This window comes from Cryptomeria japonica, chromosome 4 (genome assembly GCF_030272615.1).
Source record: "Cryptomeria japonica chromosome 4, Sugi_1.0, whole genome shotgun sequence".
NCBI lineage: Eukaryota > Viridiplantae > Streptophyta > Pinopsida > Cupressales > Cupressaceae > Cryptomeria > Cryptomeria japonica.
In genome coordinates this window covers 760893513-760919855 of record NC_081408.1, presented here as the reverse complement: position 1 = coordinate 760919855, position 26343 = coordinate 760893513, and the positions used below count along the sequence as shown (strand labels likewise).

At 34.8% G+C, this 26343-nt stretch overlaps 2 protein-coding genes across 2 annotated transcripts; both read left to right on the top strand.

Moving 5' to 3' along the window:
* The first annotated feature begins 203 nt into the window (after positions 1 to 203).
* Positions 204 to 931, top strand: LOC131045405 (U-box domain-containing protein 52-like). The gene is made up of 2 exons (XM_057978989.2): positions 204 to 431; positions 518 to 931. The coding sequence occupies exons 1-2, from the start codon at positions 204 to 206 to the stop codon at positions 929 to 931; spliced, it is 642 nt and encodes a 213-aa protein (XP_057834972.2).
* Positions 932 to 22095: 21164 nt separating this feature from the next.
* On the top strand, positions 22096 to 25620 carry LOC131045404 (U-box domain-containing protein 33-like). Its single transcript, XM_059219481.1, has 10 exons — positions 22096 to 22282; positions 22379 to 22497; positions 22578 to 22613; positions 22781 to 22856; positions 23141 to 23460; positions 23686 to 23826; positions 23986 to 24114; positions 24292 to 24447; positions 24534 to 25301; positions 25423 to 25620. Exons 1-10 carry the CDS (start codon positions 22096 to 22098, stop codon positions 25618 to 25620), a joined length of 2130 nt encoding a protein of 709 aa, XP_059075464.1.
* The last annotated feature ends 723 nt before the right edge of the window (positions 25621 to 26343 follow it).

The window sequence follows — 26343 nt, the reverse complement described above, 5'->3', positions numbered from 1 at the left end:
GAAGTCGAAGAAGAAGTTCAAGAAATGGTGGAGAAACTGACATCATTTGGAGCAAAAGTGAACGAATGTTCCCGTGAATGACGGAAGCCGGGCGGGAGGTCCAAGAAACACGCCGAAAACTCGCAGCCGTGGAGCAGCAAAAGTACCGAATTTTGTAACAACAGGACGCTGAAATTCAATATCTTCAAAATTGCTTGCTTTCAATGCCGCTAGTCGACATTCCAATCTCCTGTTCCTCAGCTAATAATCTTGAATTCCACAAATACTCTTTTGACGAAATAAAAGCAGTCACCTGCGATTTCTCCGACAATTTCAAACTCGGAGAAGACGACTACGGTAATCTGTTCAGGGGAGAAATAAGACAAACAACGGTTGCAGTAAAAATCCTCAAAGAGAACGATTTTCAGTTTTGGCGGGATTTCCAAAGCCAGGTATACACACTAAAATAATCTAAAGCATTGCATATTTTGTTTTCCTTTGTTTTCTTACAGCTTTCGTATAATCTTCTTTTATTCAGATTGATATATTCAAAGATATCGGCCATCCGTATTTGATACGGATTGTAGGAGCCTATTCCGAGCGAGATTGTATAATATACAAATATATGTCCAATGGAAGCCTTGCAGATCATCTCAGCTGCACAGATGCCTCTCCACCGCTCCCTTTCTACGTCAGATTTCGTATTGCCGCCGAAGTAGGCGTGGCTTTACAATATCTGCACAGTTTAGGGCCGGATCCAATCGTCCACGACGATCTGAAACCCCAAAATATACTCTTGGACGAGAATTATGAATGCAAAATAAGCGACTTCGGCTTCTCTGATCTTCTGCCAAAAGATCTACACTCAGAATCGGAGCTAAAAGGCACAATTTCATGTATGGATCCGGAATACCTGACAAACGCTGAGTATTCTATTAAATCTGATGTTTAGAGCCTCGGAATTGTCATTCTTCAGCTTCTTACCAGAAAACCGCACTGGGACTTGTCAAAGAGGTGAAATATGCCTTACAAAGTGCAAATTTTGACAAACTTTTGGATCCTTCAGCCGGGGATTTAAGGCAGATCAATACCTCTGAGTCTTATCAGACAGAGCAGCGCAAAACCAAACAAATCTAAAGACACTACGAAAGAAAGATACCATCACGCACATAAACAATAATTAGCAATAATTAACAGAATAAAATTCCATTGAATTCAAATCTGTTACACACACTCTCTCTAAGACAACATCTCCCCTTGAATCTACTCTCTCTACATATAATTCCTATGCTACTTCTCGCATTATGTAGCTTACTCTGCAGTGAGGAGCACAACAAAATATTTCCAAACAAAATAAAGACCTCCCAACTCTTCTCTTCTCGTATCACTCCTCCTATACATACATATCTTCTTCCTTAGAAGAATGTGCTGCCCAGCAACACAACTGCTGCCAGCATGTAGCCTTAGTGGGAAATTAAAGTGCTGTCAGGAACCTCCCACCTGTTGCAGTCTCAACTCCTTTTGGATTTATGTCCAAATACCCTCTGTTTTGAAAGAGGCGGCCAAGCTTTTATTTGGAGTACGTTTAAAAAACTGAGCCAGTCTTAAAACCACAATGTAAACTCCACTAGCTGATTGAAAACTAACACCAAACAAATAAAATGGAAAACAAAAAAGTATTCCCTCCTATTTTTGGTGATACAGTTAGCACGTTCACCCGCATGCTTCGGCATCATGATTGGCCATTTGTACATGCTAGTCAGCTGGCTTATCTTGCCTTAGATTGCACGTATCCGGAAACAAAGAAAAGACCCGACCTTCAGCTGACTGTGATGAACATGTTGAATCAGCTTTGTAACATGTTGGCTGCGACAAATCTTGGCAGACTCGTTGAAAGTGAGCAAAATTCGTAGCAAACGACTGAGGAAATGCATGTTCCTAGCTATTTCCTTTGTCCAATCTTCCAGGCAAGAATAATTTTCTGCATTCTCTGTTTGGTTTTGGACTGCATTGTGGATAAAGGTATCTCAACTATGGAGTATTCTTTGGTGGGTAAATTTGTTCGGCCTCATCCTAATATTGATTTGGTCTGTGCTTTCATTGCTAGAAAATGGCTTAAGAAGGGCCACGTTGAGGTTGTGGCCATGGCAAAATATTTCTTCTCTTTCTCCTTTACCTATGAGGACGATTTGATTGCTTCTTTGGCTGGGTCCATGGATGCTTGGACACTCTTCTTTGGCCCTAAAGAGGTGGGAACCTGGGTTCAACCGCTGCGATTTGTCTTGAAATATAGCCCTAGTCTAGGTTAGGCTCCTTGGCTTACTCCGAGAATTCTAGGATGAAAATATTTTTAAGGGGATTGGGGCTTGTTTTGGTAATCTCCTATTGGTTGACTCTATGACAACTATGGAGAGGCATTTGGTTTATGCTCATATTTGTGTTAGTATGGCTTAATCTATTGACCTTCTTCGTAAAATCTCTATTAAGTCCAAGCTTGGTGAGTGGGTTCAAGCTATTGAGTTTAAGTCTATCCCATTTTTTTGCTTTCATTGTGAAAAGACTGGTCATTGAGCCAAAAAATTCCCTTCCAAACCTCCAAAGCAATCTCAGATGGTTTGGAAGGAAAAGCTCATTCCACAGGTGTTGATGGGTCTATTCTTAAGGTGGGCTCTCTCAAAGTGGATGGGGTTATTGTTGATAATGAAAAGGTTACCCCAATTATCTCAGATAATGTTAATAAAGTGATGGCTGCTCTGATGGTTGTTGAGCCTATAGATGGCACTGGATTTGTTGTGTTTTGTTTGAAAATGTCTATTATATTCAATGATGGTTTACAAGATGGTGTTTTGGATATGCCTTTTGAGCCTTCTAGTGGAGTAATTGTGTTACCTATCTTGGAGTAGGTGAAAGGAGCATTAGACTTGAAATTTCCTAATAAGGGGGTGCTTTCCCCTAAGGTCAAGGGTTCCTCCCATGCTAGGAACATTTCTCCTAACTTTGTGAATTTGGAGGTTTCCCTTAGAGAGACATTTCTTCTAGATATGTTCTCTTCTATTGAGATGGAAGATCCCCCCTTTACCTTGGTCTAATCAAGACAAATAAGAAAACCTTCCTCCCCTACTAATAGTTTGGAAATGAGAATTCATATCGTTAAAGGGCAGATTTTGAGTAAGTCTAGAGGGTAGGGTAGGCCTACTGGTCAATAGACTCGAGTCAAATAGAGCAAGCTGGAGATAGTAGAAGGGACTTAGAATACTCTTTTGGAGAAGGGCCTAAATGGCTCACCTGAGAAGGTAAGATGAAGATTATCTCTTGGAGTATGAGGGGGCTTAATAACCTCCACAAACATGATCTTTTCACCAATATAGTGAGGGATCATAAGCCAAATATTTTTCTTATTCAAGAGACTAAAATGCACTCTAAAAAATTAAATAGTGTTAAGCTCTTCTTGTTTAGAGATTGTGAGCTTTACTGTTGTGATGGTGATGGTGCCTCTGAAGACATTGCCTCTTTCTATAATTTCAAGACTATTAAGGGGATAGAGATAAATTTTGACTCTAATCACACTATTATCTTACTTATATGAGAGACATGAGACTTCTTGGATTGTTTCCAATATTTGTACTCCTAATAATAAGGGAGCAAGAAAAAGGTTAGGGAGTTTGTTGGATTCTTTCAAATCTTCATTTTTAATGGATAGATGGTTGGTTATGAAAGACTTTAAAACTCATTTAAGAAATGATAAAAACAATACGGGTTTTGTAGTGGATGATGATAGTAGATTAGATCTGCTATCTTTCATCAATTTGTAAGGGATTTTGGATTTGGATCTTTAGGGAGCCTCTTTTACCTGATCTAATAGGCATAGTGGTGAGGATCTTATTCAAGTCAAGTTAGATAGTGCACTTATCTTGTTAGATTGTGTCCTCCTCTAATATTCTTCTCTCTCTGCTCTTAGTAGATTGGGTTTGGATCACTTTTCTATTGCTCTTTTAGTTGATGTTGTGGGGCATAAGAAGGTATTTTCTTTTAAGTTTGAGAATACGTGGACCCAACTATTGGATCTTAGAGGTAATATTTGTGAATGGTGAGAGGTGAATGTGGAACACAACTATGTTTAGGGTTTCCGAGAAGATGTGTTTGGTCAAATTGAATGTTTTACAATAAAATAAATGTACTTTTGGTCACATTTTTCTCTCTAAGAAGAAGGTTAAAAGTGACTTGTATGTTATCCATAATTTGATCTAGGTCAATGGTGTGCTTCCTCAACTTATTGAGAAGGAAATCAATCTTTTATCTAGTCTTCATGATATTATCTCAAAGGAGGAAGAATTCTGGAAGCAAAGATCTCAGGGGCTTTCGCTTCAATGTGGAGATCACAATAGTAAATTTTTCCATCTTTCTACCTTGAACCATAGGGCCACTACTAGAATTAAAGATATTCTTCATAATGGGGATAACCCTTGACAAGGATCTAGATATTATGCATGTGGCAATCAAAATTTTCTCTAATCTCCTTACAAATGAGAATAATTTGGATTTGGAGGGCTAAGAAAAGTTCCTTAGGGAAATTCCTAATCTGATTATGGAGGAAATGAATAGATCTTTGAGTGGGATTTCCATAGAGGATGAAGTTTTTGTTGATCTTTTTTTCTTTTGAAGGAAATAAAATGCCTAGATTAGATGGTTTTCCCATATTCGTCTTTCAAATTCACAGGTATATCATAGCCAAAGATGTTGCTTGGGCTACCAAGGAATTCTTTGGCAGCATATCTATCTTGAAAGAGATTATTACCACTTTTATTGTTATTTTTCCTAAGTTTGTGTGTGCTAAATACATTGGAAACTTATGTCCTATTAGTCTATGTAATTCCATTTGTAAAATTATTTTGAAGGTTTTGGTGCTTAGAATCAAGGATGTCCTCACTTGTATTATTTTTGTGCAATAAAATGGATTTGTACAGGTCACTAGATTATTGATTCAATCCTCAATATGCATGAGAACAACCAATATCTCTCAATCAATAAAAAGATGAGTTTCTACTTAAGATGGATCTCATCAAATCTTATGATAGAGATAATTAGATATTTCATCTAAAATTTATGAAGGCTTTTGACTTTTTTTCTAAAATTGTTTAGATTATCGAGCATCTCATCTCTACTCTTAAGTTCTCTATGATCATTAATGTATCTCCCTTTGTTTTCTTTAGAAATTCAAGAGGCATTAGACAATGTGATCCTATATTCTTGACCTCTTCATAATTATGGTGAAGTCTTTAGGAAGATTTATACAAAAGTCTGTGTTTATTGATAACCTTAAGGGCCTTGTCCCTTCCTCCTCCTTCTATGTTTGTTCTCATGAACAATTTGTGTATGATACCATTATTTTGGGAGAAGCTTCCATCTACGAGGGTAAGTGTTTGAAGGGTATCATCTCAAATTATGAGGCTACCTCTTGTTAGAGATTTGGCATGCCTAAGAGTTCCACTATTTTTTTAGGAATACTCCTGAATGTAGGAAAATTGGGGTCATTACTATCCTTAGTTGTTCGATTGTAGAGTTATCTTCAACCCTTTTGAGCCTTCCTTTATGCTTGAATTTAGTTGTAGACTCCTTTTGGAATGGTTTACTAGATAGATTCCAATCCAAATTGGTTGGCTAGAAAGGGGCTCTCTTGAGTCAAGTTGGTAAGTTGCAATTGATTAAAGCCTCTCTTTAAAATCTCATTGTTTATGCTATGGGCTTGTTCAAGGTGCCTTCTAATTTTTTAGCTACTAGATATAAAATATTCAACATAATGTCATTTGGACTTGAATGGAGAGTAAGAACCAACTTCATTTGGTGGCTCAGGATCAGATGTGACAATTGAAGAACCTTGAGGGATTATATATAAGGAAGATTAAATAATTCAATAATGCTTTACTTGCCAAGCAGTTGTGGAGGAGTTTGAAAAAAGTGAATGAATGAACTAATATCATCCATAGAAAACACCTTTGTAACTTTGTTCATTCAATATTTCGTTTAGAAAAATCTTGCTATCCTAGGTAGCTTGGCTCTCTAGTATTGCATTTTCAATTCCTTTCCTTTTAACTACCCTATTTATCCTCTTTTCTCCATGTTTATTGTATTACATCTTTCTCTTTCAGCACACTCCTCATACCCATTTTTTGTGCCTTACCCTACATGTCATCCCTTTCCATGCCAACTCACCCTTCCTCTTCACTTATGGGTACCCCCCCCCCTCTCTCTCTCTCTCCCTCTCTCTCCCTTTTTTGTGCCCTTTCAAAGCTATTTTGCATAGTCTCTCCATATTTTGTGTCTCCTCTATCAATGCTTCTTTCTTTCTTTCTTTCTTTATTTGGCACCTATCTTTTTTGTTTTTTTTTTGTCACTCATTTTTCTCTAAATTTTGGCAATGTCTTCTTACACATGCCTCTTTTCTTCCAAATATATGTTTTCACTCATTCATTTAAAAACTAAAAATTAGTGCTCCTTATATCCCAATGCCACCTAACACTTATTCCTCCTCCTCAACACAATGGCCTCTTGGTTTTAATTGGTAAAACCAAGGATCAAATAAAAAAATATTTACATCTTCTCTTTTCATTTGAAGCTAAGAAACAACACTTTGTTTTCTATTATTACTACACCTTGTTTTACCCAAGAAAATTGGTTTTTCCCATTTCATCTATCATTTAGGGAGTGAATTTTAAGTTTTCAATGTTTTGATTCATCCAAAAAACTTTATTGTAAATTTAATATGAAATAGAAATGATGTGCGAGAATTATTTAATCAATTGATTAAGCAATGTACAACAACAACAATATGATTAACTAGCCAATTAATTAAATGTAAAAGCATAAATAATAAATTTTAGAAAATATTGCATCTAAATTAGAAATATATTCATGTAAAATAAATCTATGTTTTGAAGGTAGAAAATATACAAGTGCAAGACAAGTCCGGTTCACCAAAATGATTTGTATGAAAATGGGAACCTAGCCCATGGTTACAAACTAAGATGTCATATGTCCATAGGTATAATTAGGAAATTGAATAGGTTCAATTACAATCTTAATAGGAGAGCTTAAAAAATTGGATTATGTTGCTTTTTATTGCAATGGAATTGAGATGGTTATATGACCTAAGATAATTATAGAAAAAATACTAAATTTCAACAATAATCAGAAATTAAAGTTTTGAAAAAAAACAAAGCAAGCTAGATCTGGAAAGAAGATACAAATGGGAATCTAGATCTAAAAACTATAATAAAAAATGACAGATATGGGTGTTAGGTGTCCTGGTATGAGGATGGATATGACTAACAAAAATGAGCTCAATAATTTGGAAATAAAGTAAGAAACAAATGCAAAACAAATATTCCTAGGCCAAACTATTATAGAAATCAAATATTTTTTTTTAGATAAAGCAATAAACATAAACATCTAAGAAAAGTTACCAAAGAACTCCACGTGAATTTGGTTTGCTCCAAGTAATTGGGATGTGGACTCTCTTGTACAAAAGGTACGTATTTTGATAGCATAATGTTTGCAAAGATGAATGGATGAAATAGATTAGAATATGATTCAATTTATAAACGTTTGAGAAAGACTATGGATGGTGGAGATGTACTGAAAATATCAATGGTAGAGGATGAATGAGAAGATTTCCTTAGGATTGTAGAGAGAATGGAGAGTTATGATGGAGGTAGTTAGAATGCGAAGGGATAAGATGCATTTATTAAAATTAGTAAGTAGTTGCAACCATGTGAGGGATGTAAGGTACAACTATACTTAAGTTGATATAGATAATATTACAATCATAAGAGATATGAGGGACAAGTATACTTAGGTCTCCTATATTATTAAAATTTGGTAGAGAGAACATAACCATGATTAGATAATTATATTAACTAATTATTTTATTCATGTGAAGTTAAAAAAAAATAATAATAATAAAATTGTGAGATGGAAAAGAAATTAATTAATTAATATTATTTAATTAGATGAAAGACAAATATAACAAGATGATATATATTTAACTGATTAAGATAAAAATACACTAGAAAGTATTTAAACATCTACAACAATGATGTTTCTCGGAGGATGAACATTTTTTTTTTGGTCAAACATCATAAGTTGTAGCAATTCTTAAAGAATATTTATTAAAAATAAGTTCATAACTTATGCAGTTCTTTTTATTGAAGCTAGTCAACAATGAATAACAGGGATGATATCTATTTCCCTTGTCTATAAGCGTCGAAAATTCATGGATAGATAGTGCTAGTTAGAGGATAATCAAATATATACCATATGAATTTAACCCTCTTAAAATTACTATTCATAAATGTGGAGTTAACTCTTAAACCTACATATTTATTTTCTCTTTTCTTAGCTATGGAAGAAATAAATGATAAATGATAGAAAAAATTAAAAAATGTTACATAATCCATGGATATAGTCGTTAGCTTTCCTTTCAAAATTTACTACTGAAATTGAGATTCTTGGATATTGAATTTAAATGGATGTTGAAAATTTTGTTAAAAAGGCAACATGCCTTAATAATCCTTCTTCATATTAATCCCCCTCTTTGCTACTTTCCATTGCCTAGTAAGTATTTTACTAATCGAATTGATTTTGGATACATATATCAATTTCCTATTTATTATTTTTTAAAATGAATAGGCTATTTTCATGATTTTAGTGGGGAAAATTCCATTGAACCAAGTAAGAAAGGATGCCTTAGAAGCTTACAAGAAGGATGAAGAGAAGGAGCTCAACCGTTGCATGAATAAATACTTGGATATGTGTATCAGAGTCAAGGTACAATTGCCATTTGTTGTGGATAAAAAAATTGAGCTTTGATATAGACTGAGCTCAGTGTCTAAATTTTAATAATTATGCTATAGGTCAAAGTTGAGAATTTAGTTATTGAGAAGGACGAGGTTTTCAAATGAATAGTTGAAATATTTTTAGAGTTGGGTATCACAAAACTTGTAATGAGAAGTATATACGATGGAATTGGACATTCAAATTATTGTAAAACCTAATAAAGATTCAACCACATAAAACCTAGTTCTACAATGAATCTACCATACACCAATGAAGAACTTAAAAACATGCAAAGAAACAAAAGTGAAAGATTATACCATTCACACACTCATTAGGGTCTGATCTCCATTGTTTCCTATCTCCATTGATCTTGCTTTGATGTTGATTATGGTTGCTCTCAAATTTTGTATTGTGCACAAGAGCTCAATAGAGAATGGATTGTGGTTGTGTAATTTGACAGTATGTAGATGCTTGATTGAATGATTGAGATTATGAAGGGTAGATAAAGGATCCTCTTTTATAGAGAGCACCATAGAAATGGAGGGCTGGGATTAAGAGGTGGAAGGATAAATGGTCAGTTTAGATTGAAGAATAGGTATAGGAAATACAAAAATATTAGAGAGGTAGTTAAAGGTAAATTAAGATATGAATGGCAGGTGTCATGGAGGAAAAAATATATTGAATCAATTAAATAAATAAAGATTTATTTAATTAATAGAAGAGGTGGATCGATTAAATAAATAAAATACTTACTGTGAGAATTTGACAAGATCTAGAGTCAAATTGATAGCACAAACAAGAGAGAACAAAATATGTGATTAGAATAAACTGTATTCCTATCAAGATGTAAAATACCCAACTAACTGAATTGATTGAATTGGATTGATTCACTAAAATTACATACAATGTAAATGAGCCCACTTAGAAATAAAAGGCAATGGGAGCACACAATCATGACATGTGGCTCAATAAGATACACGGGTAGGTAGGGGTAGGTAAGAGAAATAATAAAACATTCCACAAGAGGTGGATCATGCACCAAAGGTGGAATGTGATAACAGAATAGCTCCACAAAAGATGGAATTTCTCCTACAAGCAACTTCCCCATGTGCACACATCCCTAAGTGTCTCATATGCAAACTATAATGAAATGTATTATCCCAAGTCAACTTAAGGAGAGTGTAATTATGAGACATAATTTACACCAACACCCCCCCTTATGCGCAAATTAGGGGAATTTAGACTCAAGATAACAATGCAAGATGGGTATTGACTATGAGGCCATGCTAGGTACCCATGAAAAAACGCAATGCAATTTATCACAAACAAAGAAAGAGAGGAAAACCCATTGAGAAAAAACTCCTCCTCCCCAAAAGAGAGATGAAAGCACATAATGCTCTCAATGATTTATGAGATGAACAAAACCTAATGTGAGGAAAATGTACCCCCCCCCCCCCCCCCATAAGAGAGAATAAGAGAAACTACGAAGCCCCTCCTCAATGTAGAATATCCTGTAAATATGGTCCACTGATGTTGACCAAAATTTCTCCCCATTAGGAAGAAGTGAAAGTGTGAAAAAACTGAGTACCAGTGTCGATGATGATGAATCACTCACTACAACAAAATGAAGATTAGGCATGGAGACAACATTCTTGAGCATCAACTGAACACTCATCAATAGTAGATTGTGTTGGTGTAAATAATTATTCATCTTGGATATTATTACACTATACTTAAGTTTACTTAGGAAATGCATTTCATAGTAGGTTGGGTATGAGACACTTGGGTGTTCGTGCCACTTTGGGATAGTGTGTGTAGGATAATTTCCACATTTTATGGTGTTGATCTTGTTACTACTTTATCATATCCACTTATTGTGGAGTGATATTTCCACCTTCGGTGGGTGATCCACCTCATGTGGAATATTTTATTGTTTCTCCTACCTACCCACACCTATTTCCTACCTACCCTTGTTTCTTATTGAGCCACATGTCATGTTTGTGTGCTCACATATCCATATAGTCTTGCCTATATAAGAAGGCTCATCTTCATTGTATGAACAACAACAACAACAACAACAACAACAACAACTTGTAATGATCCAGTTGATCATATTTTGCATCTGGATAGAATACAGTTTATTCCTATCATCTATTTTATCTCTCTTATTTGTGCTTTCCATTTCCTCTAGATCTTGGCAAAATCTCACATGGTATCAGAGACATTAGGGTGTCATTGATTTGCCAATTGAGAGAAATTTTAGGTTTTGCATTTTGGAGATTTTTATTGGAGGTTATTATTGGAGCTTGTTGGGTCAAATCTGAGCTCACCATTAGATTGAGAAGGTTCAAGAAAGTCAGAATCGCCTTTTGTTTCATCCAAATCCAACATCCGAGGCCAAATCTAGAGCTGTTTGAAGGTGGAGGGTGGTGACTTGTCCCAATAGCGATCTGCAATTTTGGAGCATTTTTGGCCAAATCCGTCATCACCATTATGTTTAGAAGGCCCAAAAACCCCAAGATTGACTATCAATTCATTGAAATCGGCCTCCGTTACCTCAAGTTGAAAAATTTCCCCTCTTGGCCCACCGTACGGACTTGGAGATACAGGTTTGAAATTTTTTATTAATTTTTTGTTTATTAATTTTTTCGGAAAATTGAAAAAAAAAAAAAATTAAATTTTGATTTAAAAAGGGGGGCGGATTTATTTGTTTTGGATTTTAGTTTAAAGTTGAAAAAATTAATTTTTTGGGGGGTTTTTAACCTGTAGGTACTACGGGTACACCGATCTCGCAGGCACTGCAGCCCCACAGTGCTCTGAGGGCTCCTCCTTGTGGAAGGGGGGTTAAAAGTTTTTTTTTTTTTTTTTAATAGTTGTTTTTAATAAAAAATAAAACTTTTTGCCTCTGGTTTTTAATAAAAAATAAATAAAATTTCTTCTTTAATAAATTTTTATTAAAGTTTTTTTTTCATTTCAAAAAAGAAATGATTTCCTTTTTTTAAAAAAAAATTCTTTATTTTTTAATAGTTTTTTTGGGCAGAATAAATTGTCTTTATTTAGATTTTTAAAAATCTTTTGAAAATAAAAATATCATGGAATAAGTCAAATTGGGAACACAATTTGTTCTTCTCACTTCATACCTGTCTTGCAGTGCTTCCAACCGACAGTCAAGAGGGGGGGTCAATTTTCTCCTTTATATCTCTTGGCCACATCCCAATCGGAGGCATCTTTTTCTGTAGTATTCTAATGGGCTTCTTTGGTGACATCATTTTCATGTTTCCATATTTGCACTATCATGTTGTATGCTCTTGCATTAACAATGTTGTACTCGCACTATCATAGAGTGCCACACCTCTTTGTATCTTGTCATTGTTGACATATTTGATTTAATCCTCTTGTGCATGTAGATTAGGAATATCTTGTGAGACTTGGTGCACGGCTCCAGTTGAGACTTAGATTATACACATTTGTACATGGCTTGCATGAGGCTTAGGTTGTACTAGTATTTCTGCCATTTACGAGTATCCAAATGATGTTCAAAGCAAGTTGTCTCCATGCCTAGTCTTCATTTTGTTGCAACGCGTGATTCATCATCATTGACTTGGTACTTGGTTTTGTCACACTTTGACATTATTGGTGCAACATTGGCTCTCTTTCTTTCTTATGGGGAGGTATTTTGGTCAAAATCTTGGACCATCCTTGCAGGAGATTTGACATTGAGGGGGGGCTTCATGGTCTTTTCTTCTCTCTTATGGGGGGGACTTTTCCCTCACATGAGGTTTTGTTCTTCTCATTCATCATTGAGAGCATTGTGTACTTTCATCATCTCTCTTTTGGGGGGGAGTTTTTTCCCATTGGGTTTTTCTCTCTTTCCTCGCTTTATGGGAGATTGCATTTACATTTTTACATGGGTACCTAACATGGCCTAGTAGCTGGGACCCATCTTGCATTGCTTAGTTGCATTGTTGACTTAAGTGCATTCCCCTAAGTTGCACTTAAGGGGGGGTGTTGGTGTAATTAATTATTCATCTTGGATATTATTACACTATGCTTAAGTTTACTTAGGAAATACATTTCATAGTAGTTTGGGTATGAGACACTTGGGTGTTTGTGCCACATTGGGATAGTGTGTGTAGGATAATTTCTACCTTTTATGGTGTTGACCTTGTTACTACTTTATCATATCCACTTATTGTGGAGTGATATTTCCACCTTCGGTGGGTGATCCACCTCATGTGGAATATTTTATTGTTTCTCCTACCTACCCTTGTTTCTTATTGAGCCACATGTCATGTTTGTGTGCTCACATATCCATATAGCCTTGCCTATATAAGAAGACTCATCTTCATTGTATGAACAACAACAACAACAACTTGTAATGATCCAGTTGATCATATTTTCCATCTTGATAGAATACACATTATTCTTATCATCTATTTTGTTTCTCTTATTTATTCTTTCCATTTCCTCTAGATCTTGGGAAAATCTCAAAGATTGGTACAATCGAAGTCTCATTGGAGCCATGCACAAATGTGTACAATTTAAGTCTCAACTCGATCCATGCACCAAGTCTCACGAGATATTTCCTAATCTTTGATGTACAAGAGTAAATTATATCAAATATGTCATCAATGATAAAGTACAAAGAGGCGTGGCACTTTATTTTAGTGTGTTACAACAAAGCTGATGCAAGAGAATACAACATGATGATGCAAAGTTGGAAACATGAAGATGATGCTCTGAAAATGATGCCTTGTAGAAGAATACAGATGAAGATGCATTTGATTGGGATGATGCCAAGAGAGATGAAGGAGAAAATTGAACCCCCCCCCCCTTGGTTGTTGGTTGGAGAAGAACATTGCAAACAAGTATAGTAGACAAAAAAAATTGTTTCCAATTTTGCTTATTCCATAAAAAAATTATTCTTAAAAAAATTAAAATATCCTTAATAAAAAATTATTTAGAAGCAAAATAAACTATTAACAATAATAAAAAAGACCATGTTTTTTATTTTTGAATTTAATTTTTTTATTAAAAATTAATAAAAAATATTTTTAAATTTAATAAAATATTTTTATTAAATATTAATAAAGAAATAATTTTTAAAAAAATTAACACAAAAAATTAATATTACAAATTTTAATTAAAAAAATAATTAAAAAAATTTAATGTAAAAAAAAATAAAAAAAATATTGCTTCTTGCAGGGCCTACGACCCTTGTGGCACCCTATAGGTTGTAGGGCCTAATAGGGTCTGTGGAAGCAAGCCCCTATCGGCACCTGCAATATCTAAAGGGTGCCAAAAAAAAATGATTTTAATTTTTAAAAAAGAACACCCCCTACCAACTTCGAATTGAATTCACATTTAGGTATTTTCAATTTCTAAAAAAATTAAAAGATAGATTTTTGTTTTTTAAGACTTGTACTTGCAAGTTTGAGGCCAGGATGGGGAAATATTTTCAACTTGGGGTGATAGAGGTTTATTTTCATGAATGAATAAGTGATCTTGAGGTTTGTGGGCCTTCTAAGCATGATGGTGATGACGGACTTCACCCGAAATGCTCAAAAAATGTAGATTATTGTACCTTCACCTTCAAATCGCTTTAGATGTGGCCTCCAGTGTCACATTTGGATGAAACAATAGGAAAATTGAACTTTCTCAAAATTTTTGAATCCAATGGTAGCCTTAGATCTAACCCAAAAAGCTCAAATTTTGACATGCAACAAAAAAAAATGCGAATCCAAAATGCAAAACCCTAAATTATATCAAATTTCTCTCAATTGACAAACCAATGGCACTACAATGACTCTAATACTATGTAATAATTTGCTAAGATCTAGAGTCCAATTGATAGTACAAACAAGAGAGAACAAAATATGTGACAAGAATAAACTATATTTCTATCAAGATGCAAAATACCCAACTAATTGAGTTGATTGAGTTGGATTGATTCATCAAAATTACATATAATGTAAATAAGCCTTCTTATAACGACAAGGTAATGAGAGCACACAATCATGAAATGTGGCTCAATGAGATACAAGGGTAGGTAGGAGAACTAATAAAATATTTCACAAGAGGTGGATCACCCACCAAAGGGAATGTGATAACAAGATAACACCACAAAAGGTGGAATTTCTCCTAGAAGCAACTTCCCTATGTGTACACTTTCCTAAGTGTCTCATATGCAAACTACAATTAAATGCATTATCGTAAGTCAACTTATGTAAAGTGTAATTATGAGACATAATTTACACCGACATTTACTTAATATAGGGAAAGGATAATTTAATTAAGGAAAGGCTAGAAAAGCTTTAGTGAATTAATTAAAATTTAAATAAAAAATTATTTAATTAATAGAAGGCTTAGGATAAAATAATTAAATAAATAAAATATGTATTTACTTAGGCAAGGACAATTTTAGGTTTTTAGAGGAACAATTTCAATTGGCAATGCCATTTCTAAGTACATGATTTTTTTTAATATGATCTATAATGCAACATAAAAATGTCTTGAACCTTTGATGGCATTTGTAGTCTTCTCAAATGACTTGGATTCATAGATTCAATATTATCTAGTCTTCTATCCTTGAACCCAAGCTTGCTTGTTTTTCTTGGTGTATTCTTTTCCAAGGCTTGCTTCTCAGTATAATTCTAAGGTATATGGGTATCCCAAAGCTACATTGCCCCTTCTGTGTTCAATGAGATTTCTTCATCCACCTTTTCTAGTTTTGTCATTGGGCTTAGAGCATGTGGATTTGGATTCATGACTTTTTTTGACCTTTTAGGCTAGAGCCTTTTTCTTGGCATATGGCCCTTTAGGGGGATTCCCTTTGTATCCCTTTCAAATTTTCTCATATTTTGCATGCTTTAGGGTGGAAATTTTGTTCACTATTTGGAAAGATAGGAATGTTGTTTCACCTTTTACTAAAGCCTATATTTGTAATATTGTTATGCTTTAGATTCAAGTGCAAGCTATTAAAGTTGCACTGGAGGTGGCCCACCTTTAAACCCTTTTGGATCATTGGTTGCCAGAGTGTCTCTAGATCCTTTTGTTGATACCTCTGCTAGAACCTTAGCTTCTCTAGATCAATCTTAGCCTTGTGGTTTTTGACATGGATGTAGATCCTTTTTTCATCACTCTCAGAGTCCACAGTCCTAGGCTCCTTTCTTCCAATTTGGTGGTGGCAATGTTTTCAACAGGTGTTGCTTTACCTATCCATCTTGTGGGATTTTTTCCTATGAGTGGGGCTTGGGCAGGGGGGTCCTAACAATGGTGGTGCTAGTGGGTGGTTGGTTTCATGTGGTGGTAGTGGTTGGTCGACTCCTAGTGGTGATAGTTGATGGATTGGCTCCTCTAAAGGCTTTCCACGTTTTGCCCAGGCAATTTTGTCCTCTTTGACTATTCAGGTTAAGGAGATAGAGGAGGCTACTATTCAATAAGAGTGGTCCCTTTTGGATGATAACCTTGACCATGCTAGTGTATGGGGTCCTAAAGATGATAGATATTCACCTCCTTTGACCACTACTCTAGTGCTTAAAGGGTCATTTTATGTTTTTTGCTCTTTTACGCTTAGCCCCCTTCGACCACTACTCTAGTGCTTAAAGGCTCATTTCATGTTTTTTTCTCTTTAGGCTTAGCTCATGCTATTGTGTTTTTTTCTTTACCAAGCATTTCCCATCTGGCCCTTGAGGGGTGATTTTGTATCCCCCTACTTTTTTTTATGTGAATAGTGTACCTTATCTTTATTAATAGAAATAGCTACTACTTATAAAAAAAAATAAAAAAATTCCATAACCATAGAGGGTAAAAGATATTTAATGTACAAAAATTCCAAAGCTCAATGATATATGATTAACTTAGTGGAAATGAAAAATTCAAACTGAAGTGCACTACTTTGGGACATAAATGAGTAACGAAAGGCTCATAAATATTGCAGAAGTAGAATAACACTATATATATGGTAGAAAACCCAAAATTTTATAATAAAAATCTGTGTCAGCCTTAAATACCTTCATCTAAACTTCATGGTTAGCCTACTATTAGGCGTAAACTATTTGATTATCAAAATAAATTTGACTTTCGTAGAAGCTATAGTTAGAACCCTCAAGTAATGTCAAATGTCCTCTTTCATTTAATTCTAAAGTCTCCACTTTAATTATTGTACGCACAACCTATCACAAAAATATATAAAAGCGAATAATTATATTCTAAGAATTTAATATGATTTGACATTAAGAAATAAAGTGAATTAAAATATATAATATATAAAAGAAAATGTTTAATTTTATACTTATTGTTTGCATGATAAACCAATATGAACTAATAAGAAATAAATTAAATGGATGTATAAATATTATGTTTTTGGCAAACTAATAATAAAGTTAGAATACATAAGATAAAACAGATATAACAAGATGATATGTATTTAATTGATTACAATAAAACCATACTAGAAAAATATTTAAACGACTACAATAATGATGTTTCCCAAACCTTGATCTATGCCGTAAAGAAGCAGACAGTGAAGATAGATGAAAGACGACTGTTAACCTCATAGGAAGAGAAACAACTAATCTTATTAGAAGGTTATGATGGATCTTTCCTTTTCCTATCTGTTTACATCCATCCTCCATTACAACTAGCTGGTTTGAAGCTCTACCACAAGAAGATGCTCCCTCCACTATGTCTTAAACATGAACTTCAAAATTTTGTCATGGAATGTTAGAGGAATTAACCTCTCTCATCACAAGTATGGTGTTAGAGAGGCAGTTGCTAATTGGAAATGGGATATTGTATTCCTCCAAGAGGTAAAAATTGGTGGTCTCTGTCTATCTTCTTCTATTTCTAGTGTATGGAAAGATGCTTCCTTCTTTCACACCTTGCATTTAGAAGGTAGAGGTCGGGATGTCCTTGGTTTAGCACCCTGGGTATTAATCAAGGCGAGGACCCTTCACACAACTGTGTGTGGGCTCTCACCTTTATTAATGGACACCCTATTGAATTTGTTTAATTTATGTTCCTAATTTTTCAAAAGATAGAAGTGAGTTATGGGAATGGATGGCTAGGAACCTCCTTAATGCTGATCAGGTAATAGGTGGAGATTTTAATATGGTTGAACATAGAAAATGATCTTAGTTGGCTCAACCACTCCAAAATTAATAATGAGTAATTTGACAAGTGGTTATTTTGCTGTAATTCCATTGGTGTGATAGACCTCATTCACAGCAAAGACCTCACACATGATGATAACTAGTTCACTTGGTCCAATAGCAGATTTGGGGAGGAGAGAAACCTTAGTAGGTTGGATAGATCTCATATCTCCCCAATTTACACATTGTTCAAGACTCTTTGGGCCTTTGTGTTAGAGTAGATTACACATCTACTCTCTCTGATCATTTTCCCATTATTTGTACGGTCTCAGGAACTAATATGAACAATGAGGACTCTAAGGTATCGTATAAGCTTAATATTTATCATGTAAAATATAATTCATATGTGGCTGCTCTAATTAGGTTGTGGAATTCTATGCCTAAGCCAAATGAAGGGGAGTCTCATAGAAATTGGTGGAAATGTGCTATTTTGAGGTGTGCTAAATTCCTTCATGCTTTTAGAAGGAGAATGGTGTGGCAACAAAAGTGTAAGGGAGAATATCTCAAAGGAAAAATTGAACATGATAGGAAATTATTGAATGGTAGGCCTAATGATATTAACTTACAAACTTCAATAGCTTTGTTAAAAGGCCAACTTCAAAAAATGGATAACTATAGAGGTCAAGGTGCTAAAATTAGGGCTAGATTATATTGGGATAATGAGGGTAATAGGGGATCTAAATATTTCTTCAAAATTCTCAATTATAAGCATAGGAAGGAATACATTGGAGCTATCAAAGATGATAGTGGTATTCTTCTCACAAAGTTGGATGAGGTTAAAAAATTATTCTTGAATAATAATGAATCCTTATTTAAAGAAGAAATTCATTGGCATGATGTCCAACAAATTTTGGAACATATTGTTAAAGATCATAATCCAAGGAAATTGGATGAGGATTATAGCCAGTTTCTAGATTACAACTTTTCAATTGATGAACTGGAAAATATAGTTTTCTCGATGGCAGCTAATAAAAGTCTAGGAGTTGATTAACTTTCAGCTGAATTCAATCGAACCATTTGGCCATATATTAAGGATGATGTTTATCTTCTCTATTTAGAGGTGGTGGAGGCTAGTACCTTAGGGTTTGAGATCAATAAAGGTATTATTAAACTCATTCCTAAAGGGAAAAATGAGGACACAGTTTCTGGGTGGCATCCTATTACTTTTCTTAATAGTTCTTATCAAATTATTACTAAAGCCTTGGTTACGAGGATCAAACTAGTGACTAAAAACATTGTTAGACAAGAACAAACCGAATTTCTTGGTGGGAGATTTATTCTTGATAATTTCATCCTTGCATGGGAATCCATAGAATGGGGTTAACAATCAGGCCAAAATACTATTCTTGTGAAGTTGGACTTTGATAAAGCTTATGACAAAATGTGTTGGAGCTTTCTTTTTAAAATGTTGTAATGGTTGGAGTTTGGCTCTAAGTTGCATAGACATGTTGAAATGTTGTTTGTAGATGCCAATGCTTAGTTGATAATCAATAAGGATCTTCTTAAACCCTTTCCTTTTCAACACTCTATTAAACAAGACCTTTCCCCTTGTCTCCCTTTCTCAGTGTTAGCAGTTGATGCTCTTGATTATCTATTAGATCAATACAACCAATTAAATAACATCAAGGGTATATCCATTCACAATAATTCAATTGTTTTAAACTCCCATTTTGTTGATGATAATATGCATTTCCTTAAAAATTATGAAGAAGAGATCACTCCTTCTATGGATGCTCTCAATCTTTATTATTCAGTTTCCAGGTCCAAGTAAGCTCACCATAAAATAGAATTTCTCATTATACGCATAGCCCAAGCCCCTCCTTGGATTCCTAGTGATTGGAAGTAGATTAAACATTGTCAAATCTCTTGCTACTTGGGCATTCCTTTTGGTTTGGGAGTCTCCTTATCTGATACAGGGAAATGGTTTAGATTATTAAGATCAAATCAAAACTTTTCTAATGGGAAAATAAATTCTTATCTTTAGTTGGCAAGATCCAAGGGTTGAATCGTATTTTTTTAGCCTCACATGTCTATTACTCTTCTTGTTGGATTACCTTAAAAAAATGTTATAATGATCTCATCAAGCTTGTTCACCAGTTTTTATGGTCTAATTGGAGTGGCAATGCTGGATTTAAATACACTTCTTGGACTAATTGTGTCCAACCTAAAACAAAAGGTGGGTTGGCTCTTTTGGATCCTCAAACTCAAGGGGTTTGTTTGGTTGCTAAATGGACAATTACAACAACCAATGGAGATGAACCTTGAAAATAGTTGGTTCAGTTTCATGTCTTCCAAGCCTTTGTTAAAAATAAATGGCAATTCATCCTGTGGGTGGATAAAATTTTATTGGATCCTTCATTTCATATTAGAGTCTCTTCTCCTCTCCAATTTGTTTGGAAGGCCTACTAGCAAGTCTGCAATTTTTTTGAACTCAAATACTTTCTCATTACATAACGGCTTTATCTTTAGTGACTCCTTAATTTGGTGGAACATATTGATTCAATATCAAGGACAACCTCTTGTTGTTTCTTTCGAAAGACACACCTATTACCTCTTTAAGAAAGGTGTTTGTCATTTCAAAGACTTTTGGGACTTTAATTCTTTAGATTAGGCTCCATGGTTAGTCATTAAAGCTACCTTTGGGTTAAATAACAAGTTTAAAGGCTTTCTCATCTTTGTTAATCACTAGTTCCAATTGAACTTACCATGAAAATTTGTACTTTGTTGGAATGTAACTTCTTAAAGGATTGGCAGTGGCTATCTACTCACCAATTTTGCCATTTTCCTTTGAAACAAGTTTACTTAAGGCTCTTGCCTTTTTTGTTAACCCCATGATTGAATAAAAAATGGAATAGAAAATTTTAGGAAAATACTTGGATAAGGTTGAGTGCTCAAATATGGCTCTCCAAAGAAGAGGCAAATACACAAGTTCTAGCTTGGAAGATTTTACATTTCAAACTACCAGTTGGAGATAGGTTGAAATGTTTGATGGTTCAACCAAAAAAATATCCTTTTTGCCACTAGGGTGAAAAATTGAAATATATCTTTTGGGATTGTATATGGGCTAAGCAAAAATGGAAGGTTGTCTTAAATTTTATACTAGCTATTTTTTATTATGCTTTATGCTGTAAAGAAGTTGTTTTGGGCTTGAATCTTAGGAAAAATATTGTGGCTGATACTATGCGGTAAATTATATTATTGAGCATTTGGAAAAGTAGATGCATGGTTGTTTTTTCTAACCATAAGCTTCATCAAGAAGGAGAGATTATGAGGTTTTACTCTGATATCATATTTCAAATTTTCGTTTTATCCTCTCAATTGCAAGGAAAGCCCAAAGAAAGATGGAAGATCAGTAACTACCTTGATAGGATTAAGTTCCAGTTGTTGTAACTTCATAAAAGTGATGTTTTTTGTTCTAAACAGCGACATAAAATGCTAAAATTCAGATTGTAATGGTTTCCTACTTTGCTACTATTTCTCTAGCGAGAATTGAGCTCCTTTCCTATGTAGTTCTTCTTCATTATATGCTCCTTTGGAGCTATTTTTATTTCTTTAGTGAAGATTGAGCTCTCTTTCTATGTAGTTCTTCTTCATTGTATGCTCTTTTGAAGCTATTTTGACTTCATGTTTTGTTTAGTTTTCAGACAGCTATGCACTGTCCTTATTGTAATTTTTCATTCCTTTTGCTTGTTTCAATTTAAAAAAAAAAAAGAAGACAACAATGTTTTAAAAAAAATAGAATATACTTTTTGTCAAACATCATAAGTTGCAGCAATTTCTAATGAACATTTATTAAATAGAATTTCGTAACTTAAGCACTTGTTTTTATTTAAGCCAGTCGACATCGAACAGCGGGGCTGTTATCGATCACCCTCGCTTATCAGCGTCGAAAATTCCTGGAAGGGTACCGCTAGGAATACTCCATAGGAATATACCCCTCTCAGGAATTTTCTCTTTTTAAGTCGTGAAGAAACAAACGATAAATGACAAAAAAATTTTAAAAAAATAAAAATTGTTACGCAATTTATAGATAGAGTCGTTAGCTTTCCTTTCAAGTTAGTGCTGAAATTGAGCTACTTGGATATGGAATTTCTTGTGATTGGAATAAATCGAGTGCATTTAAATGTTAAACATGGAAAATCCAGAGGTAAACCGACGGATTGCTCAGGTTGAAACAATGCCAGAAATTAAAGAAGAATGTGCTTCTCCTCCTGCTGAGAAAATTTACGTTGCCGTTGGAAAAGACTTAGATCAAAGGCAAAAAGCCTTAATATTTCTTCTTCACATTCGTCCCGCTCTTCGCTACTTTCCATCGCCTAGTAAGTATTTCGCTGATCCAATTGAGTTTGGATGCATATATCAATTTCTTATATGTTATTTTTTTTTAAACGAATTGGTTGTTTATGTGATTTCAGTAGGGAAAATTCCATTGAACCAAGCAAGAAAGGATGCCTTAGAAGCTTACAGGAAGGATGAAGAGAAGGAAATCAACCTTTGCATGAATAAATACTTGGATATGTGTACCATAGCCAAGGTACGATTGCCATCCGCTATGGATAAATAAATTGAGCTTTGATGCAGACTGAGTTCATTGTTTAAACAATTATGCCACAGGTCAAAGCTGGGCATTTAATAATTGAGAGGGAGGAGGTTTGCAAAGGGATTGTCGAAGTGGTTTCAGAGAGAGGTATCACGAGACTTCAGCCGGCGGCGCCATTTCTAAGTTTGCGAAACAACTTTATATGATTTATAACGCAACATCACGAAGTCTTGCCGATAGTATGAAATAATCCATTTGTTTTCGAAATTTTGTACAGGAAAATGAAGATGCAACAGCAGGGGAAAGCACACTATGTTCAAAGGCATGCGGGAGAGTCGTGCGACATTTCCATTGTATGCAAAGGAAAGCTCGTGCAACTCAGTGAAGGATCTCCTGGTCAGTACACTCTATCAATACACAATTTCATATTTGCAAGTAAATCTTTATGCTGTAGGATAATTTAATCCATCATATAGTTTTTACATAAGCTGTGTAAGATAGTTTGATTTGAAAAAATAGTATTAAATTTAATTAAGAAAACTATCTTATATGGAAATTTAATATCTTCAAATCTCTTTTTGTTTTCAATCTAAAATTTACATGGTCTGTTTCTGTTTGTGTGAATTTGTACTGGCAGATCGGAAATCAAAGAACAACAGAAGTCCTTTGCCCGATTGGTTGAGGAAACGAACCGAAGCATCCATTTCTAAACCTTCTCCAGATTATTATAGCCAATCGGTTTCTTCGCCTGCAAACTTCGGATCGGATCTGAACAACAGTAATCAAAATCCGTCAAATTTTCAGCAAGATTATATGTCTGCTGTGGCCGAAAATATGGACAATTTGGAAATAACAGCTGCAATTAGTGAATTTTGTTCGGAACTGGAAGCGGCAGACAGGCCACAAATAGATGTTGATCAAGCTTACGATGTGGAGTATGAGCCTGCGGAATCTCGAGTAAGTCCTCTCAAACAAACAATATTTTCGGATCGGATTCTTTGCTTCAAGCTTTAATACTTTTCTTTATTCTCGTCTAGCCACAAATAAATGGAAGCCATATTAAAAAAAAAATTATGTCTCACAATTGCAATCTGTGAAATTGGAAACATGTAAACAAATTTAACGATCTAAGCATGTGACATTTATTCTAAGGAATTAACAAAACCCTTAAATCTAAAGCAGGAAGCGAATACAGAGGAAGAAGTACCGAAACTTCAGTTTACAGAAGCATTGGAAGCGGTGGTGAATGCGAATAAGGAACTACAAAATGAGATCGTGAGGCGCAGGAAAGCAGAGGCGGCTGCAATAATATCAATTCACAAGGTATGGAACTATTTCCTCTTTGCCAGATACAATTGGTGTTCCTCCAGTCAACTCACCTATATTATCATGCTTCTCCAGTACAAAAATCTTGAAGCCGCCTACAAAGAAATATCCAAAAAGAAAGAGGAGGCAACCTCGCTTTTTAAGCTTTATTAACAGAAGTGCCAAAGCCTTACGAGGCGACGAAACGAAGTCGAAGAAGAAGTTCAAGAAATGGTGGAGAAACTGACATCACTTGGAGCAAAAGTGAACGAATGCTCCCGTGAACGACAGGAAGCCAGGCGGGAGGTTGAAGAAACACGCCGAAAACTCGCCGCCATGGAGGAGCTAAACTACCAAATTTTGCAACAAAAGGACGGCGAAATTCAACATCTTCAAAATTGCTTGCTTTCAATGCCGCGAGTCGACATTCCAATCTCCTCTTCTTCAGCTGATTAACTTGAATTCCGCAAATGCTCTTTTGAGGAAATAAAAGCAGCAACCTGCGATTTCTCCAATGATTTCAAACTCGGAGAAAAAGACTACGGAATTATGTACAGAGGCGAAATAAGACAAATAGCAGTTGCAGTCAAAATCCTCAAGGAGAACGGTTTTCAGTTTCGGCGGGATTTCGAAAGCGAGGTATACACACTAAAATAATCTAAAGCATTGCATATTTCGTTTTCCTTTCTTTTCTTACCGCTTTCGTATATTCTTCTCTTGTTCAGATTGACATTTTCAAAGATATCCGGCATCCGCATTTGATACGGATTGTGGGAGCCTGTTCCGAGCAAGATTGTATAATATACGAATATATGTCCAACGGAAGCCTTGCAGATCATCTCAGCTGCAAAGATGCCTCTCCGCCGCTCCCTTTCTACACCAGATTTCGTATTGCAGCCGGAGTATGCTCGGCTTTACAATATTTGCACAGTTTCAGGCCAGATCCAATCATCCACGGCGATCTGAAACCCCAAAATATATTCCTTGACGAGAATTATGTAAGCAAAATAAGCGACTTCGGCCTGTACTCTCGTCTTCTGCCAAGAGATCTGTACTCAGAATCGGAGCCGAAAGGCACATTTTCGTATATGGATCCGGTATACCTGAAAAACGCTAAGTATTCTACCAAATCTGATGTTTACAGCCTCGGAATCGTCATTCTTCAGCTTCTCACCGGAAAACCGGCACCGGGCCTTGTCAAAGAGGTGGAATATGCCTTACAAAGTGCAACTTTTGACAAACTTTTGGATCCTTCAGCCGGGGATTGGCCATTTGTACATGCTAATCAACTGGCCTATCTTGCCCTAGATTGCACGCATCAGGAAACAAAGAAAAGGCCCGACCTTCAACCTACTGTGATGAAAATGCTGAATCAGCTTTCTAACATGTTCGCTGCGACAAATCTTGGCAGTCTCGTTGAAAGTGGGCAAAATTTGGAGGAAGCGACTGAGGAAATACATGTTCCCAGCTATTTCCTCTGTCCAATCTTCCAGGCAAGGATAATTTTTCTGCATTCTTTCACTATTACTTTTTAGTTGAAATTACCCGTTTATCTGATTTCATTGTAGTTAAAAATTCGGCTTATGGTTACAAAAGAATTGTTCCGATTTGCAGGAAGCTATGCAGGATCCTTACATTGCTGCAGACGGCTTTAGATACGAGAAGGAGGCGATACAAGGATGGTTTGATTGTGGACATGATACATCTCCCATGACAAATCAAAAACTTGTGAGCAAGAATATGATCGCAAACTTTTCTCTGAGATCAGCCATTCGACAGTGGCAAGAAAGAGGCGATATCCTGAACATTTAACGAGTGACAATTTTATTTATTATTATTGAAGATCATTTTTTTTTGTAAGTTTAAGGTATATTTTACATTTTATTATTAAATATCATTTTATTTAATAATTATTATTTTTTAATAAAACAAAATAATTGCTCTCAATTTTATTGTAAATGAAATTTTTATTCATTATATAAATATTGAAACTGGATAATATTTAGTAGATAGTTTTGAATATTAATTTTAAAATAAAAAAAATTACATTTATCTTTTAAGTTTGAATATCTTATCAATGTTATCAGATTTTCACAATCCATTTGAATATTATTTATCGTTTCTTGATTTGATTGTGTGAGAAATTTTCTTAACCATCAACCTATTGGATCACACTTTGTGATGACATCTCCTCGAAATCTCTTGCATCTTAACGATGAATCAAGAAATGTGGTTTGAAAAGTTGATGCTTAAATTTTAAATTACAAAGAATAATGAAAATGTTATGTCAAAATGGTTTATTCTAATAAAGTAAAACAAACCATTAAGTTATATTTTTTCGTGCTTTATACATATTGTTAAATGTATTAATACTTCTTGATCAAATTGTAGAGTTTATTTATTATGAAAATTTACTACTATACAATTACAATGTATTGATGTACTATAAACACGTGAAAAAATATATTTTTGTCAATGTTATTAGCCACAATGATTGTCTTGTACATACTTGGAGTCAAATATTGGAATTCTAAG

What these genes read in the sequence shown, in the direction of transcription:
- LOC131045405 (XM_057978989.2), top strand. Translation starts at nt 204, where the DNA reads ATGCCGCTAGTCGACATTCCAATCTCCTGTTCCTCAGCTAATAATCTT. An exon ending in GGCGGGATTTCCAAAGCCAG is followed by an intron (nt 432 to 517) that starts GTATACACACTA and finishes TCTTTTATTCAG; the next exon opens with ATTGATATATTCAAAGATAT.
- LOC131045404 (XM_059219481.1), top strand. Translation starts at nt 22,096, where the DNA reads ATGGAAAATCCAGAGGTAAACCGACGGATTGCTCAGGTTGAAACAATG. An exon ending in TCGCTACTTTCCATCGCCTA is followed by an intron (nt 22,283 to 22,378) that starts GTAAGTATTTCG and finishes ATGTGATTTCAG; the next exon opens with TAGGGAAAATTCCATTGAAC. An exon ending in CAATAATATCAATTCACAAG is followed by an intron (nt 23,827 to 23,985) that starts GTATGGAACTAT and finishes CTTTATTAACAG; the next exon opens with AAGTGCCAAAGCCTTACGAG.